Source organism: Nyctibius grandis, chromosome 25 (assembly GCF_013368605.1).
Source record: "Nyctibius grandis isolate bNycGra1 chromosome 25, bNycGra1.pri, whole genome shotgun sequence".
Taxonomy (NCBI): domain Eukaryota; kingdom Metazoa; phylum Chordata; class Aves; order Nyctibiiformes; family Nyctibiidae; genus Nyctibius; species Nyctibius grandis.
The window spans coordinates 7,454,047-7,471,232 of record NC_090682.1 but is presented as its reverse complement, the minus strand read 5'-3'; the positions used below and the strand labels follow the sequence as shown (position 1 = coordinate 7,471,232).

General features: G+C 59.7%; 1 protein-coding gene across 2 annotated transcripts in view; it reads right to left on the bottom strand.

Annotated features, from left to right (window-relative positions):
* Positions 1-796: 796 nt before the first annotated feature.
* Positions 797-17,186, bottom strand: part of BCL9L (BCL9 like) — a 50,685-nt gene continuing 34,295 nt past the window's right edge. The window contains exons 2-8 of one of the 2 annotated variants that reach the window (XM_068418236.1): positions 13,779-14,136; positions 11,951-12,073; positions 10,919-11,129; positions 10,251-10,335; positions 7,451-9,836; positions 6,747-7,007; positions 797-5,459 (exon numbers count right to left, since the gene is read on the bottom strand). In XM_068418236.1, the coding sequence (XP_068274337.1) occupies positions 4,300-5,459; positions 6,747-7,007; positions 7,451-9,836; positions 10,251-10,335; positions 10,919-11,129; positions 11,951-12,073; positions 13,779-14,073 (4,521 nt within the window). In that variant the 5' untranslated portion in view covers positions 14,074-14,136 and the 3' untranslated portion in view covers positions 797-4,299. The remainder of the gene's footprint in view (positions 5,460-6,746; positions 7,008-7,450; positions 9,837-10,250; positions 10,336-10,918; positions 11,130-11,950; positions 12,074-13,778; positions 14,137-17,186) is intronic. The other variant, XM_068418237.1, reaches the window with a different exon arrangement.

The window sequence follows — 17,186 nt, the reverse complement described above, 5'->3', positions numbered from 1 at the left end:
GCCATCTCACCACGGGCAGGAGCTTCTCTTCAGATGGATCACGCAGCAACCGCTTTGAAGTCGCAGGAGATGGGACCTGCAGCATTGGAAGCCACACTCGCAGTGTGGGTGGCAGGCCCCTGTCCCTCACCTACCCCTGCCCGGGGGCCTGCGGCTCTCTTGCCAGGCACGAGTGGCTGGGAGCAGATGAGCTCAGGAACGGCCACGGAGGCAAGGACCAGCAGCAAGGCAGGAGGGGAAAACGAGGCTGTTTGCCTCTTGACTTACTTGTTTGCAGCAGCTAGAAAAGATGATCCATTTCAAGGCACAGGAGCTAGAGGATGGGCTGGCACAGCAGAGGATGGGAGAGAACAGCCAGCACAGCCTGGACTTAGGCAGCAAAATCCATGATCAGTTACAAACTGCTCCGAGCTGGACGGCTGGGTCTCCTTCAATGCCGGGGAGCCAGCCCGCGAGTGGCCGAGGAGGGCCAAACTGTCACCCAGACTGCAGCAGGCGCTCAACAGCCGACCCCGCTATAAGAGGGGGCTGCCCAAACTTCACAGGAAGAAAACTCCGACTGCAGCCACATCTCAGCATACCTTCGGCACAGATGACTCCTGCAACGCTGAAGAGCTCCTCTCCTCTCAAACAGAGCCCCCGCCTGACGCCAGGTATTTATAGTGGGGCCAGCAGAGCCTCAGATCAGCCCCAACCGGCCGCAGGTGATGCTGGCTGAGCTCCCGGGGGCTGGGCTGAGCACACCTGCTCGCAGCCCCGCAGAAAATCACACAGCCCACTGAAGACAGGCACAGGGTCACGTTTCGAAATTTGTCTTTTTAATAAAAAGGCACCTATAAAACAGGTCAATACATTACAGGCAGCACAGATACCCAAAAACAAGCCTAAAAATTGTTTCAAATAAAAACCAATAAGATGTCTTCACATATTGTATTTATATATTTATATTTATATATATATTTATATAATGGTACAAAATGACTGGGGAAGTTTCTCCATGGGATGAGAGAGAACAGGTCAGTCACCATTACCTCAACGTGAAAGCTAATTCTGGGTGCGTGATTATCCGACGTACTGAAAGATGCGGTTTCCCAGCGTTCCCTTTTTTGGTGCTGGGAAAAGACGGCGAAGTCATGGCTAAAACATGGGCAAACCTTTTACTGTGATTAGGTGGAGTCAGTACACAGAACTCAAGCTGAGAAGCCGAGCAATAAACTACAAGACACGAGACGAGACACAGCTCACAGCAGTGGGCAACCAGCTGATGGCAAACCCTGCCCAGGTCTAACAAGGACTGGCTGTTACTGAGCTTCCAGAGAAGCTCCTGCCATATTGCTGTTCACAGGCGCGGTTACGAGCGGCGCCCGGGGCAGAGGGGTGTGAGGCAGCGCTTCTTCTCCCTATTGTTCAGCCATCGCAGCGGTAGGGGCAGGGCTGGCTCCAGGGCGGTGGGATTTTGCAGAAGAGCACCGAGTGCTGCTCCCAAGTCCCCCAGCTCTGACCTAGCGTCAGGATTTCCCTTTTGTATCCAGGGCTGCCAAGTCAAAAGGCTTCGCTTCTTACTCATTTGTCACCGAAGGACAGGCCTTCCTCCTGCCGCCAGGCAGAACAGCATCGCGCCGCCCCGTCGCTGGGAGCGGGCAGCGCCGACCTCCCTAGCCCCGCACAGCGGGGCACCACGGCCCGCGGGCTCCGGCAGACACAGGGACCGTGAGCTGCCGACAGAGCGAGGACCGCAAGCCCCAGGCAACTTGTCAGTAGGGCTGAGCGCAAGGGACAACAGGGAAGGTACGGACACATGGAGATCTCAGCTGGGCTAAACAACAGACCTGTCGTCTACAGACAAACAAAAAAACTTCCGTATAGAAAATATTATGGCTTCAAATTAACCGAGACTAGCTGGTGGGTGATGAGCAAGGTTTGGGGCTGGCACTGGTATTTGGATGTTTATGAGAAACTGCCAGCAGCCAACACCCCGAAGTGCAGCCCAGAGAAGCCACAGCCTTTTGGGCAAGTCAAGCTTAAAAAGAGCTACATCTGTTCGAGCCACATCCTCTCACGTGAAACGCACACCCTGAAAGCATGGAGAATCCACGCAGCTGACACGTCAGGTCCAAAGCACGCTTCGTTAGCCTGGGCTAAACATTATTCCTCTTTGGCTCCAACTGCCTAGGCCGGGATATCCCCGTCAGGCCACCTCCAGAAATGCTGCTCGCTCACATCGTACACTACAAAACCACACAAAGCAGGAGACCAGAGCTAAATCCTTCCTCCAATCCAGATCCATGCTTCCCACCCAGCACTGCTCGCTACAGAACGCCCCGAGGTTCCAAGGTGTTCCTAACTGGACTTCGTGGCTCCGTCTTCTCACAGATTGGATCAAGACGGCCGCAGGGCTGACGCTTCAGCACCCGCCGGCCTGTGCGCACACCCTGCAACGTGATAAAAAGCGCTGCCGTTCGCTCGCTACGCGACAACCTGCCTTCCCGAATGCCCTCTCCTCTCTGCAGCAGCAAGCAGGGAAAGGCGAGCTCTGTTACAAGAGAGGTAGTGTGCTAAGTCTGGCTCTGCAGAGATAAACCTCCAACTGCTGTTCCTCCGGCAGTCGCGTGCCCCGAGTCCACCGCTGGATACCCGGAGGGCAACACCGTGCTGGAACGCGGTCCCCGCGGAGGTGCAGAGATGCTGCGGCGTGTGCAGAAGTGCGCGCGCATCACCCCACGGTCCCCTCCGCGAACAAACGCGGGAAACACCGTCAGTGCCGCGTGCAGGAAGACCTTACGGAGTGGAGGATGGGGATGGTGGAGCGCGTCCAGAAAAGCCGGAGTTGTTCGAACGGCAGCTTCCGCCAGGCGAGGAACGAGGGGCTGCGACGCAACCTCGGCCTCTTCTGTCCGAAGCACAGGACGGCCGCGCCGCTGACACCGGGCGAGACGGCTCTTACGCCGAGATGGAGCATCGCACGCGGGGACGGGTCGTCTTCAACGGCTGGACCTCTATCGCGCAGTAGGGCAGGGCTGCTGCCCGCAGCTCAGGGCGAGATGGAGCGAACGCTGCCTGTGAAACTCCGGAGGAGGAAGACCTGGGAGAGCATTCAAGAGCAGAGGTAGAGGGGGCGCGGCGCAGTAGCGGAGGGCGATGGATGGGTAAAGGACTGGTGTAGGAAAGCTGCAAATCAGCAGGGTTCCCAGCTAGCCTCTCCCGGAAGCACAGGAACACATCGCCTCGCTCATCCCTACACACCGCACCGCCCTGCCCACAAGGGACACAGCGGGAAGGGAAAAGGAGGGACTAGAGGTGACACGGCTGGTCGGGACCTTCGGGTCCAGCACGTTATCATCTGCGAAGCCCAGATCCTCGCCGGTTCTCCAGGCGAAGGACCGGCATCCTCCCCGTCCCAGCCGCCGCAGCTTCGGCACGGAGCAGCGACAGCTGTATCCCGTGAAGCTGCGGGCTCTGCCCCGCTGGACGGGCACTGCTCCAGCAACGTTTCACTGGGGCCACAGCTCTGACCTCCCCGACGGTCCTCAGTCATCGGTCCCGTTCGTGTACTCGGCACAGCCTCCGCAGGGGCCCAAGATCTGCGTGAAACTATACACCCCGCACATGCAAACCGTCCGGACGCGTGAACAACACAGGTTTGACACAGAGTCACTCTACAATGGGATCTCTCAATGCCCTGTGCACCCTGGGGGATCCTCCTGCCTCCCCAGGGAGTTTTCAATCCTTGTACACTGTTGCCTTTAGCATGTTTTTTGTTTCCGTTTTTTTCAAACATGTTTTGAGGCTTCTATTAAAACACAGAAATACAGAACAATTAAAAACCAGCACAAGTTTTGCCTTTCCCAGCGACCTATTTACAGCTAGTTCCAAAAACCCTCTTGCACATTTTGGTTGCTTAAAAAGGGGAGGGGGGAAAGAAAAAAAAAAAAAGAAAAGGAAAAAAGAAAGAGAGAAAAAAAAAGGAAAGAAAAACACTTGACGGAGGAAAACCATAAATGAAAACTTTACAAACTGCCACAGGGTCTGGATGTCCCTGGTCACCACGGAGGGTCCAAGTAACAGCCCCGCTCCCAGCCCCTCCACCCTCCCTTCCCCAAAAAAGAAAGGAAAAATAAACCCAATTCACATCAAGTTTACTGCACATCTGGTTTTCTGTGTAGAGGCGAATCCCATATGAAAAGCATCCCACGTGGTGTCCTCCACCGGCGTTGCCCCCCAACCCTCCCCCGAAGAAAGGTGTAAAAACATTTGTCCGGGCAGCCCCGTCCCCTCGCCAGCCCTGAGCGCCGGCCGGGGTTAGAAGGGCAGGTTCGCCATGTTCCCAGGCCCGGGGATGTAACTCATCTGGCTGTCCAGGGAGACGCTCCTCTGCCTCATCTGGTGCGTGACCATGAGGTTCTGCTGAGGCGGGGGCCCCATGAGAGAGCCCTGAGGTGACATCATGTGTCCTGTCTGAGCATACATCTCCCCGGACACAGACATGCTCCTCTGCTTGGCCTGCATCAGCATGAAATTCTGCTGGGCCATCAGGCTCTGCTGCGGAGACATCATGCCCTGGTGCATGCTGTTGCCCATCATGCCTTGCTGGGGCGGGATGCCTGTCCTGCCCAGCATGGGCACTTGTCCGGGATGGCACATGGGCATGCCGAGTCCCCTCTGCACGCCCTGCTGCCCGGGGAGGCTGGGGGCATTCATACCTGGCCGCACCGGGGGCTGGTCAGCCATCATGTTCTGCAGGTTCATGAGGTGGAGGTTGGAAGGCTGCGATTTGGGCGCTTGGCTGTCGCTCTTGGGGAAATACTGCAAGGTGCTGCTCGGCTTCTCCGACGGGATGATCCTGGACAGGTCAAACTCGGGGATACCCGTGGGTGTGGGGCGGATGACCTCGCTGAGCTCGGGGTCGTTCAGCACCGACGCCACCCCGGGAAGCACGGCCGGGTAGGGCTCGCCGATCCGAGGAGGGATGTTCTTGCCCATCATGTGCTGCTGAGGGGGCATCTGGCTGGGCTGCTGGGAGGGAAGCTCCTCGGGAGGCAAGGGCATCCCCGGCGGGTAATGCTGCTGCATCCCAGGGCCGCCTCCGCCGCCGGGGGCCATGGGCATGCCTCCGGCGGGAGACGGCATGGCGTTGTGGGGCTGCTGCATGCGGGGGAACACGAGCTGGTTGGAAGGAATCATCTGCGAACTGTTGGGCACGGGGCCGCACTGCTGGTTCAAGGAGTCCTGGGGCCCCGGGGGCAGCATCATGGGGTTCTGGGGCGGCACGCCCGCCCCCGGCGCGCTCGGGTGCATAGGAATGTTGGAGCCCAGAGGGTTCGGGGAGGACATCATGGAGGTGGGGGGCGGCTCGTGCGAGAGGGGCTGCTGACCAGGCAGGTTCATTCCCATGGGGCTCTGAGAGGATCCAGGCCCCACGGAGTTCAAGTGCAGTTGATTCGGCTGATTCCCCGTTACACCTAAGGGGAGGGAAATGGGAGAAGAGTTACCTCTGCCCACAGACCTCTCACGGCTGCAACATGCACGCCCCGGAAGCCTGCGGAGCGCTCGGGCTCAGAAAGCCCCGAGCGCGGAGCGTGACACTCAGCAAGCGGCCGCAAGACGGGCTTGCAAATCACCAACGTCAGGAAAAAGTGCCCCAGACTCCAGCTCCCCAAGCCCGCGAGCAGTGGAGAGCTAACCCAGGCCCACGCTGGGTTTGCAGTTCCTCACAGCCCACTGATTTGAGAGCCCTGGCTGGCTCTGCCTGTTGGGACAGCCCTGCGCCGTGATCTCAGCAGGGCTCTCAGCTACCTGGAAGGCACCGAGGAGGGACCCTTCACTGCTGCCTGCCGGCAGAGTTGGCCACCTGGCAAGCTCCTGTGACCACGCAACCTCGGGCAGCGAGGAGAAAAAAAAGCAGAAGAGTCGGCAGCCCGACACGGGCGCTGTCTGGGAGGGAGGACTGTGCTCATCGGCACAGCAGAGCGACCAGCGCCTGCGGAGGGGTCTGGGGTGGGAGGGAGCCAACGCATTTGCAGGCCTGCAGTCAACCTAAGTGACTACTCTGTAGTGAAAGAGTCTAAAAGGGGATTTTTCATTTTGAAAACTGCCAAAAATATTTATCAGACAGCTTTAAACCTCTAAATCAAGTGGTACGGTGTGCTGGAATTCCCCTTTGGGCTGGTCACCAAGTGACGAAAAACACTCATTTGCCTGGCTGTCCCCACCAGTGCCACCAGCCAGCGGAGCGTGTCTGCTGACGCCCACTGAAGTCAGAACTGCGCCACGACGTAGCCTTGCCTGCGCAGGCACCTGGGCTCCACTCAGAACACCATACTCCCAGACCCTGTTCAGAGCATCCCTGTCCCGCTGCACAAGAGCACAAGAGCTCCAAGCAGTAGACCTCTGCCTGCGAGTCCTGGCCCGAGACAACTCCAGGAGCCATGAAAATCCAGGGCCAACACATCCACACAGGGTAAAGGCAGTTCTGAAAACTTCCAGAACTCATGGAAGAAGGGTGCCTCAAATGCCAGACAGGCTCATGTCCTTCCAGACAGCACAACCAAGCTAAAAGCTGATGGACAGCCTGGGAGCAGGGCAGAGAAGTGAGCAGACTGTTACGAGCGAGCGCAAATTAAAGCTCTTTGACGTGGCGGTCGGTGGGAGAATGCAGTTTCTAACGCCTCCTCCACGTGGTGCCTCAGGGCTGCTGGCAGCCACAAGACGGTCTGACCCCTCGCGAGCCCAGCCCCAGAAATATGTACCTGACATGCTTCCAGGCGGGAGCATCGGCCTGTCCGGCAGCAGCTCGTCATCAGAGGTGGCGATGGTTTTGATGGCGTTGTGGTAAAGCGGCGTGGAGCTGGGCATGGCATACTTGGACATCTGGGACATCATCAGTGAGAGGGGGTTCTGGGAGGGGGATGGATCTGGAGAGGAAGTAAAAGGCATGTTGGGATTCATGGTGCTAGAGGTGTTACTGGCTGGTGCAGAAGAGCTGCTCCGAGGCCCAGAAGGCAAAGAACCTGCAAGCAAGAGAGAGACTGGCTCAGTACCGCACGCGCCCCGTGGTTTGCTCTAAGCCTGTCCCCTCCTTCCGACGGCAGCGACCAGAGGAGGCTGCAAAACACGGAGCTGGCACAGCCCAGCACCCTCCGGACTCGCAGGGGGCTCACGCAGACTTCCACTTCAAACTGCCCCGCACAGACACGTCTTTTGCTGCCTGTATCCCTGAGCGCGATGCGGGGGTGAAGCAACAGCTGCTCCGTCCGCCCTGCCATCTACCCGAAAAGGCCCTGCTTGGGCTCCTGGGAAAAACGACTTGCTCCGTGAGACGTAAGGGCACGCACAGGCATGAGCTTCTCCGCCCCAGCTCCCGCAAGAGCACGCGGGCTGGAGAGAAACACCGTCCACACCCTCACCGAAACCGAGCGCGCACGCGCACTCGCAGACCAGAGACCCGGCCTACCCTGATCTAGTCCTCCCATGGAAGCAGACGAGTTCATGCCGAGAGTCTGCTTGCTCTGGTTGACTCCTGGGCTGGGCATGGTGGCTTTGGGAGACGGCACCCAACCAGGGGAAGGAACAGCCATAGAAGGGGACTTCAGGCGGCTTGGTGAGCCAGTTGGAGACCGGACGTTAAGCGAGGAGCTCATCACCTGGGGGGACTTGAGGGGTCCAGACTGGTTTGAGGGTGGCATGCTGACCATCTGTGAGGGCGTCTGTGGGGACTTGAGGTTGGCAGAGGGGGAGGTGACCAGTGGCGAGTGCACCTGGCTGAGGGTGGGAGACTTGAGGTGACCCATGCTGGGGGAGTTCATCTGGCTGATGTTGATGGTGAGGTCAGAGGGCCGGCGGCCCAGCCCTCGGGAAGGCGCTGGGTGCATGTTGGCCAGGTTGCCCCCTTGCGTGGGAGTGGGGTTGGAGGCTGGAGGCAGAGGGATGTGGCTGAGCCTGGTGGTGCCGCTGATGCTCCCAACGGGCATGGTGCCCTGCTCAGGGCTGAACATGTCCGAGCCGCTGCCCATCTCCTGGGACATGTTGGGGTAAGGCCCTTGCCCGCCGGAGAAGCCTTGCTGTCCTTGATTGGGGAACTGGGAGGGAATCATCATTTTCTGGGGTCCGCCCAGCATTGCACCGCCATTGCCGTTCTGAGCCCTCGCCCTGGCCAGCTCCTCAGGGCTCATGCCCTGGTGGGCCATCATATCGGGGCCCCTCATCTTCTGCGACATCATCATCTGCTGCTGCGGGGTCATCTGGACATTGAGGTTCATGTTCATGTTCATGTTGACATTCATGTTCATGTTGAGGTTGCCAGGGCCCATGGGTGCGTCCATGTCCCGAAGGCCCGACTGACTCATAGGGGGGCTCAGCATCCCCCGAGTGCCTGCAAAATCCATTCCCATTGGGGCACTGCTCAGGCTGTCCCCCGTCATCTGCCCGGCAAACATGGATGGATCCATCTGCCTGTGAGCCTGTATCATCCTCTCCATTTCCATGCCCTGGCTCATGGAGTTGCCGGACATCCCCATGGGCCTCTGCATTGCCACCGGGCGTTTCTCCATGAGCTGGTGCCGCAGGATCTCCTCCCTGGCACGGGGATTCATGAACCTCTCGGGGTCCCCCTGCCCTGATGGGTAGGGCAGGGTGCCTTGCGGAAAGTTCCCGGGGCCTCCCATAGGAGGCATATCGTCGCTCCATCCCATGCCAGGCCTGACCGGCCTCTGCATGGCATTCATGGGCCCAAGAGCGTCCAAGGGCATGTTCTGCATCCCTCCGAAGCCAGAGACTCTCTGCAGTTGATTCCCAGGGAACCGTGGCCCTGGGAAGGGCGGCCCTCCGCGCAGCTGCATAGGGTCCTGCACGTCTATGGGTCCCCGCAGCTGGGTGCCCATTCCTGGCGGCCACTGCTCTCCAGGCTTGCTGTGGTAGGGTGGCGGGGGCCCACGCATCATCATGCTCCCCATCGCCTGCGGGATCATGATCTCCTGCATGGGCCGGCCGTGGATGCTGATCTGCTCCTCTTTCCGTCGCTTTTCCTCATAGTACTCCTCCTGCAACTTCCTCCAGGCCACTTGCTCCGGTGTCAGGCTGTCCTGGTTCAGCCGCTGCATCATGATGTTCATCTGCTGCCCCATGTCAGCGCCGGGGTGGTGGGGCACCTCGTGTTCCAGGCTCGGCCCACCGAGGCTCTGGGTCTGGGAGATCATGGACTGCAGAGGCTCCTCATACTTCTTCATGCTGGCGGGGGGCGCAGGCGGCTGGACGGGGGCAGCCTGCGGCTGAGGGGCAGTCCCGCCCTCACCCGCGTTTTGGCTGGACTTCATGAAGGGCTCGGCCTCCCCGCTGCGCAGCAGCAGACGCTCAATGTCCCGCAGGGTCTGCAGAGAGCGCTCTCGGTGCTCCAGCTGCTCCTTCGAGAGCCCTTCCGAGTTCATGGGGTTCCTGGGACCCAGGCCTGCCTGCCCGTTCCCCGGCATCCCTGGACCCGGGCCCTCCGCGAGGAGGCTGGCGCTGGACGTGGCGGAGGAGTCCACCTGCCCAGGCTGCATGGTGTTGGCAGAGGCGGTGGGCGTATTTGGGTGGTTACTTCCAGGCTGGTTGCTGCCGCTGTTGTTCCCCAAAGAGTTGGGAGTCAGATCTCTCCGGACATCTTCACTTGTCCCTTCCTGGGGCAGGCTGCTGGGCGCAGGCAAAGGCGTTTGACTGATGGTCTGAGGTGGAGGCGGAGGCTGCGGCGGGGCAGGCTGCGGCTGACTCGCTTGAGGTGCCGGTGGCTGGGCCTGTGGAGTGTTGGCAGCGGGAGGGTTAATCGGAAGTGGCTCAGCAACCCCCAGCACTTTAGGAGCTGGCGCCTGGCAGAGAAAAGGGAAATAAACGTGAGCAGAAAAAGCCCTGGGGAGGCATTCTTCTCTGCACCCTGCAGGAGACCTCTCTGTGCCAAAAATATGCCCCGTGGCAGTTCACCTTGATTCCCTCTGGTGAAGAAGCAGGCCCTATTACATGCCTTGGAAAGGCACGATCAGGTATTCTGCCCATGTGGCTGCGAGGCCACATACCATGCCCCATCCCAAAGTTTTCACAGCTGACAGCAGCCAGGACTCACTCCAAAGAGGTTCCACAGCAAAGCAGCTTCCCACCCCACTGAAAGGGCATGCGGAGAACCCCTTGCTCCACCGCTGAGCCAAGAGCTGGGGGAGAACAGCCACGTCAGAAGGGAAGGGTCAGCAGCACGTGCTGACAGGAGCGTTTGGCTCATGGCCGTATACCTGGTCTAGCTTTGCCCGTGGGACGTTCTGCTGATGGTAGGCCAGAATGGAGTCAGCTCGGCCCTGCAGGACAGCTTCTGCAGCTCTGGGGAGAGAGCACAAACCGCTCGAGAACAGACACTGTGCCCCGTCCCACCCATCCCAAGCCCCAGGTGCCACCTCTGCTCTTCAGTCCTGTGAGAAGAGGGAAATCTCTGGAGGTCACTGAGACTGGGGATATTTTCAGAGTCCTCCCACCTGTCCTGCACAGGCCCCAGTGAGGTTCTCCAACTGATGATTGCTTGCCCTGGAATTTCCCTCTTCCCATGTCCTGCAACGGGCACTCAGCTCTGCCTTGTGCTTGCTGCTGCCTGCTGCCCTAAGGTGGGACTGCTAAGTCTGTACTGCTTTGGGTGAATCTTTTCGTTAGATGCTGACTAGATGTACCCGACGGCGCGTGACAGACCGCAGTGCTGGGCACCGCTGGGAGGAAGCGTGCATTTAAGACAAAGTTTGCCCACCAGCAGTAGCTGCCGGGCAAACTTCCTGAACCTCGGGGGGGACCCGCTCTGTGCGACCAAAGCGACGTGGGTCTGTCCAGCTCTCTTGTACTCCAGTGCAGCACACGACAGGCAGGTGTGACAGGCCAGCCCTGCGCCAGCGCAGGACGGCCGGGGTTCACTGCTTACGTGTTAGCCAGGTGCGTTGTAAAGACGTAAACGAACTGCGAAGGCTGCTTTCCTGTGCTGCCGCCTCCGCCTCCCGCAGCGTCTGACCGTAGGCCGGGGGCAGCACCATGAGGCACGCTGGAAGAACCGCTCTCGTTCAGGCTGGGCAGCGGGGTGGACCCTGGGCCAAGCTGCGGGGCTGTGGACATCGCAGCATCTGCTACATTACAATCTGCGGGAGCACAGGAGACGCTGCTGGGGCCGGCGCAGCAGGACAGCCCGGGCGGGCCCCGCGGCCTGCCCGCGGGAGGGGGCCGGGGCCGGGCCGCCGCCGGCAGGGGGCAGCACGCGCCCGGCCGTCCCGCCGCCCCGGGGCCGCCGCCTCCGCTCCCCTCCCGGCCCGCAGGCCCGCGGTGCGCCGCCGCCAGCGGCCCGGCCCGGCCCAGCCGCGTTCGGTTTGTTGCTATTTGTAAGGAACCGGAACTGCAGATACAAAATAAAAAATCCCAGAGCTGTGATGCTTTTGGGAAGCGGGAGAGCCCGACAGCCTGTCGCCCCCAACAGCGCACGCCTGGGCCGGCTCAGCCCTGCCGGAGCCACTGCCAGGACCCCAGCGCCTCTTGGGCCCCGGCCGAGGTCGGGGGGATGGCCTGGCACAGAGCCAGGAGGGCCGCGCGTGTCACGGAGTCTGGCCGCTGCTGTCACCAGCGCAGGGACGCTTAACCAGAGTCGAGCCTGGCACGCTTTTTCAAGATGGCAATCCCGCTGCTGGTGTGGCCAGAGCAAAGTACAGCACAGACACGCAACCTCAACACCTTCTCCTCCAGCATCTCGGTAGCTTCTCCACAAACTAAGTCCCACACCTCACTGCATGGCCACAAACACGATCCCAGCACCGCGACCACCACCTGCAATGGCCCACCGTGCCACGCGCCCAGCTAAGTCAGCACACGCAGGCAAAGCTAGAGGTGCCAGGGCCGTCCGCCCTGCTGAGCTGCAGGAAGGACCTGGCTTTATGCAAGCTTCCGAGCTAATAAGGAGGTAGACACTCACTGTGTGCACTGCTGATGGGCTTGTCGTCTTCCTCGCTGTCCGGCCCAGAGCACCATTCGTCCCCACTGTATGGCTGCTTCCTTTCCAGCACGCACCGTCGCTTGCTACGGGGAGCCACCTCACCTGCAAAGAGACAGAGCCATCAGAGGAGCTGAGGAGACCTGGCAGGGGCTGGGAAGGCTGGGGCCTATCTGCGTGCCGCACGCTGGCACTGCCAACCCATCCAGGATGCACCGGGCGAGAAGCCTTACACCGACATCTGCCCAGCCCTGGTAAAGATCCTGAAGCATCTGCTCAGCGCAGGCTCCTTGTCTTTGCCGCCAGACCTCGTGAGACTCTGCTGTGAGAGCTACTGGTTCAGAATGAGATGTATTTCTTACTGTCTGAAAGGAGCCTGCAAACACAGGACATGTCCACCTGCTGTTCCAAACCAGAGACCTTTGGGCATTAATCCTAAATTTAAGGGCTCTGTGACTTAGCAATTAAAACCTGAAAATGGAATGGGAGGGCACGCTCACATCCTTTGCAGGAACAAGAGCCAGACTCTGCCCTTGGCAGACATCAGTCGGGCAGGGGCCTTTATGCCCTCTGCAACCTTGGATGCTCCCTCCATTTCTCAGATGGGGCTGATGCAGCTCAGAGAGGAAGCGGCTTGCCTAAAGGCACCCAGGGACTTGGGGAAAGGACTCGGACACAGGACGCGTAGCTGCCAGTCCTGTGCTTTAACTCTAATACAACACTGTCCGGCCTCCCTTTTTTACACCATCTAGTGGTTTCCAGGCCATATTCCCATGATCTAACAGTGCACCGCAGCAGGAACAGGGGAGTTTCGGGCATTCCTGATCAAGCCATTTTGATAATTTTCCTGTGGAAGTCTGGGCTGCAAGACACTACTGGGGTAAAGCTACAAATGCTGATGATCTGTGGCATACAGTAACCCCCCAACGCAATGGGGAGAAAGCTTTCCTGGGGGCAAGAGGTCTGCTCAGGTACGTGCTACCCGTTCTTCCAAGGCACGGCTCTAGCCTAAGCCAGTCAGGCTACACAGCTTTGGCTGTGAAACCAAACACTTAGGGGCACCAGCCAGAATGGCAGCTCTGCGTTCGGGGACCGGGTGCGAGTCTGGGTTGGAACCAAGGGCACCGCTGGGATTTCTCCTCCCACAGCCCCCTGCAAGATGCTCAAGCGTCCCATGGAGCCGTTGAGCACAGAGCTCAGTGGAACGCAAGAGGCTACAGGGAAGGCTGCTGAGGACAGGGAAGCCAGAGGGTTTGGAAGCACTGACTCAGCCCTTTTCCAGAAGCCACGTGCTGTAACACAAGAGCCATCCGTCACTGACGAAACCACAGAACTGTTCAGGCAGCGACCCTCGCAGCACCTCCTCGCTAACCACGACCAAGTCGTCGGGCAGCTGCAAGAACACCGCAAAGGCAGCTCTTTGCCAACAGCAAGGAGACAGAAAACCACTCGACCCGGTCCGAAGTTGAAAGTCTGCACGTTGCAAAGCAGGGGCGTTTGGTGCAGTTTCAGTGAAGCACGCTCTCGCTTAGCTGGCCCCAGTAGCCCACGAAAACCAGAGTCCCAGATTCTCATTGTAACAAACAGTTTAGGGAATGACATGTAAAGACAATGCTCAGCCACTCTGGTCCCAAACCGTGGATGCGACAGGTAGTGATGCGAAGATGCACAGGCAGCCAGGACAAGCCCGGACCGAAGCTGCGGCAGAGAAACCCGAGGTGCTCACAGCTGCTCCCATCCCAGATCCCGCCAGGACGCTTGGAGCAACTGCGAGGAGGACGTGCCGAGGCAAGGTTTAGGAAAGTATTACCTTTTGAATCTGCGTCCTGTGAAGGGGTGCTGGCTTCTCGCTGTTCTCCAGAGTCCACCGAGATGCTTCGTTCCCGTTTCACCTTGCCCTTCAAGGAGCTGAAGTTCGGGACAGTGTTCTGGCTGTTTTTCAGTCCAGAGTTGCCAGGGGAGATCTGAGTGGCCTTGCCGCCATGGCTGCCCACACTCTTAGAGCCCAGGTTGCAGGTGGGTGCTTGGCTCACGTTGTGGTGCTGGGCCGGGGCACCGCTGCTGCCTGCCTTGCCATGGCTGGGCAGTTTGTTGTCAGGGTGCATTGGATTGGCTAAAGCTTCCCACAGCGCCAGTGGAGGGAGCTCCCAGGCCCTTCGGTCAGAAACCTGCAAGAGAAGAGGGCAGCGAGTGAACACGGTGCCAGGGGCGCTGCCCAGGGCCGGGGCACTGGGGCTGCTGCTGGGTGGCAGGGCCAGACAAAGCCTGCGGCATGGCATAACCCAGAGCCGCTCGTGACGGCAGTTAGCCCTGGCCTCTCCGAGCAAAGGCTCCTGCTCCGCAGTCAGCTGCGTGCCAACAAGCAGCAAACTCCCACCCAGGCGTGGCAGGCTCGCCAGCGCTCCGAGGCACAGGCATGGACACGAGAGCCCTCGTTTTCGAGGCCACGGCGAGAACGGGGTGCTCCATGCCAGCCTGGCCCTTTGGTGAGCGGAAGGATCCTTAGAGCTATTTTGCAGGTGTTCCCAGAACTCAGCCAACTTTGTGACCCTGAACAGAAATCTGGTGCCTTACTGGTTTCAGGGACCCCTTCTGCTGCTAAATAAGTTTCCTCTGCTCTGCAAAACACACGAGACAACTGAGCAGACAGAAAACAGTCTTGATGAAAGCCTATACAGAGAAAGCTGGGATGGGGCAGGGGAGGACCAAGAAGGCTGAGGCAGCTGAGGAGAAGGAGGTGGTGGGTTGCAAGGCAAGGGCAGAGCCGGGAAGTGCAGGCACTCATCAGCTAAGCAGTATCCGTCTCTTCTAGGGGTCTGATGGGCCGTTCTGGCTCCTGCTCCAAGGCCCTGGGTGAGGGAGCGTCCACTTCAGTGGCAGCTCCCAGCCCAGCAGGATGATGCAACGTGCCACGGGCCTGCTGGGATAGCAGGGTGAGGCTCTCCTGCTCCAGACCCAGCCCAGCTTTTTGAATAGCCCCCCAGGCTGAGACAGAGCATTTCAGGGAAGACGCTGTTAGGGCAGAGCGCACAGGCTTCTGGGCTGGGCTAGAGGACGTGCATGCAGCTGAGCAATGCTGCAGCAGCCCTCCTTGCAGGATCTATTTGCCTTGGCAGAGGCTCTTAGGCTCGTGCTGGGATTCTTCCCCTTGGAGCTCTGCACGGGCGTTAGAGGTGACCGGAATGCAGCTCCACAGTACCCCAGCGCGTCGCATGTTCTGGAAGGCTGCTACCAACCCTCAGTTCAACAGACAACCCTGGTAACTGCAGGGTGCATTCCTCCCGGCCTATGAGTACCTCCTGCTCACAGCAAGTAGCCTCCTTCAGCACGGCACAGGCAGTGCGGGACATCGGCCATCCTCACCTCAGGGGCTACCGGAGCGGGCTCTTGCACGCCGCCTCCTCCTGGCCTGAACCACGTTCGCCGCTAAGCCCTCGGAGACACTCCCAGCACAGAAAGATGCACATCGCCACGAGAGCTACCGCTGGCTTTCTTCATCTAGAGCACGTAACTCTTCCTGCATCAGGGCCCCACGTTCCTCTGCTACAGCCTCCCCACTGCCCCAGCCAGTGACCCCAAAGCTGCAGAGGGCCGCACTGCCTGTCACAGTCTTCTCTACCTCTCGGGGCGCAGGGCGGAAGAAGAATAAGTCACATCTTCGTGGAAGTTGAGGTATTACTCTCTGTTTGCTTACATCTGCTATGTGCTTTGCATGACAACCCTACAACGCACTCAAGAACCTTTCCTGTGTACAGGCAGAGAAATTTCCCAGCACACGGGGGGTTACTGGGCCTGTGGTCTGCTCCTCCCATCTGGACCACGCAGGCCAGATGCTGCACACAGATTTCTTCTGCCACCCAGGGACAGAAAGCACCGGCTCCAGACCAAACCCCGCATCTCTGAATAGCGCCACAAGAGCTCATCAGCACTACACACGCTGCTCCCGGCTTGCCAAAGGCGGGCCTGAAGGCATACCATCGGCAAAAGGCAAGCGCTCGCTCTGCCAGCGCAAAACGCTGCGCCCAGAGAGCACGTGAGCAGAGAGCAAAGCACCCTCGGCAGACCCGTAATCCCCGACGGACAGCCATCGCCACGAGGCGCGGGCCGCGGCTCGCCACCCACCGCCAGGGAGTTCCCTGCCTGCAAAAGGGACCTCTCAGCACCTGCCTCCCCGCGAGGCGAGGCCGAGCCGGTGGCGGGCTGGCACGCCGCGGCGCCCGACCGAGAGCAGCCTGCACAAGCAGCGCTGTCGCACGGCCCGCCCAGGCATTCCCAGTGAGTTAGTGGGATCGTTCGTGCACAGCTTGGCCTATCCCCGCTTCCTAACCAGTGAGTCGTTAGTCGCTCCCTCCTCCTCCGCCTCCTCCCCACGCACCTCGGCGAGGGCTCTGCTCTAGCCTGGAGGAAGATGGTGAGCCGCAGCGCTGATTAATTTTCACAGCACATAAGGGAGTTGCTAGCCCTTTAAGTGTCAGCCAGTCTCGTTCGCTCGCTCTTGTTCTCCAGGGACCTATTAATAGCAGCTGGAAAGATCACATCACTCTCTGGATATTTATACCCCTCATTCCACACCAGGAGAGATTTATGTCAGAGCTGCCGTCCCAGTGCCTGCCCAATTGCTCTGTCAAACTGCTCGCAGGGGGAGGGGAGCAGCGCAGGGAAGGAGACATGGAGAGGGCAAGCGGGGAGGAGGAGAAGGTCCATATGGCACAAGCTGCAGCGTTAAGCACACACGCCGCCTGCAGCCGCTGGCTGGCCAGCCGCAGGGAGCCTTCAGCCCCGCTGGAAGAGGCTGCTGCCAGACAGCATTCCAGAAAGCGAGCCCTGCAGCAGCTCCCGCTGCTGGTGGCCCAGGGCCCCCGCCTGCTGCGCCGCACTCGCAATCTTTGCAACACATTGCGCCACAGTCCTGAGGGTCACAAACCGACCAGGGTGCGGCTACACCAGCCCGGGAGGTGCTACCACCGCCATCCGCATCGACGACAGGCGGGGAGATGCAGGTCGGCCCGTGGCACGTCTGCATGCGCACGATACTGCATTCCAAACGGATCCCAAAGCGCCTCACCAAAAACACGAATGCTCAGCAGCACTGCAGCACAACCCCAGAGCAGCAGCACGGGCACGTGAATACCCTGGAGAGGGAGGGAGAAAACCAGGGCCCCGCTAAGACCACGCCTGCAGAGTGCAGAGACTAATGCTCGAGGCGAACCCCCTGTCC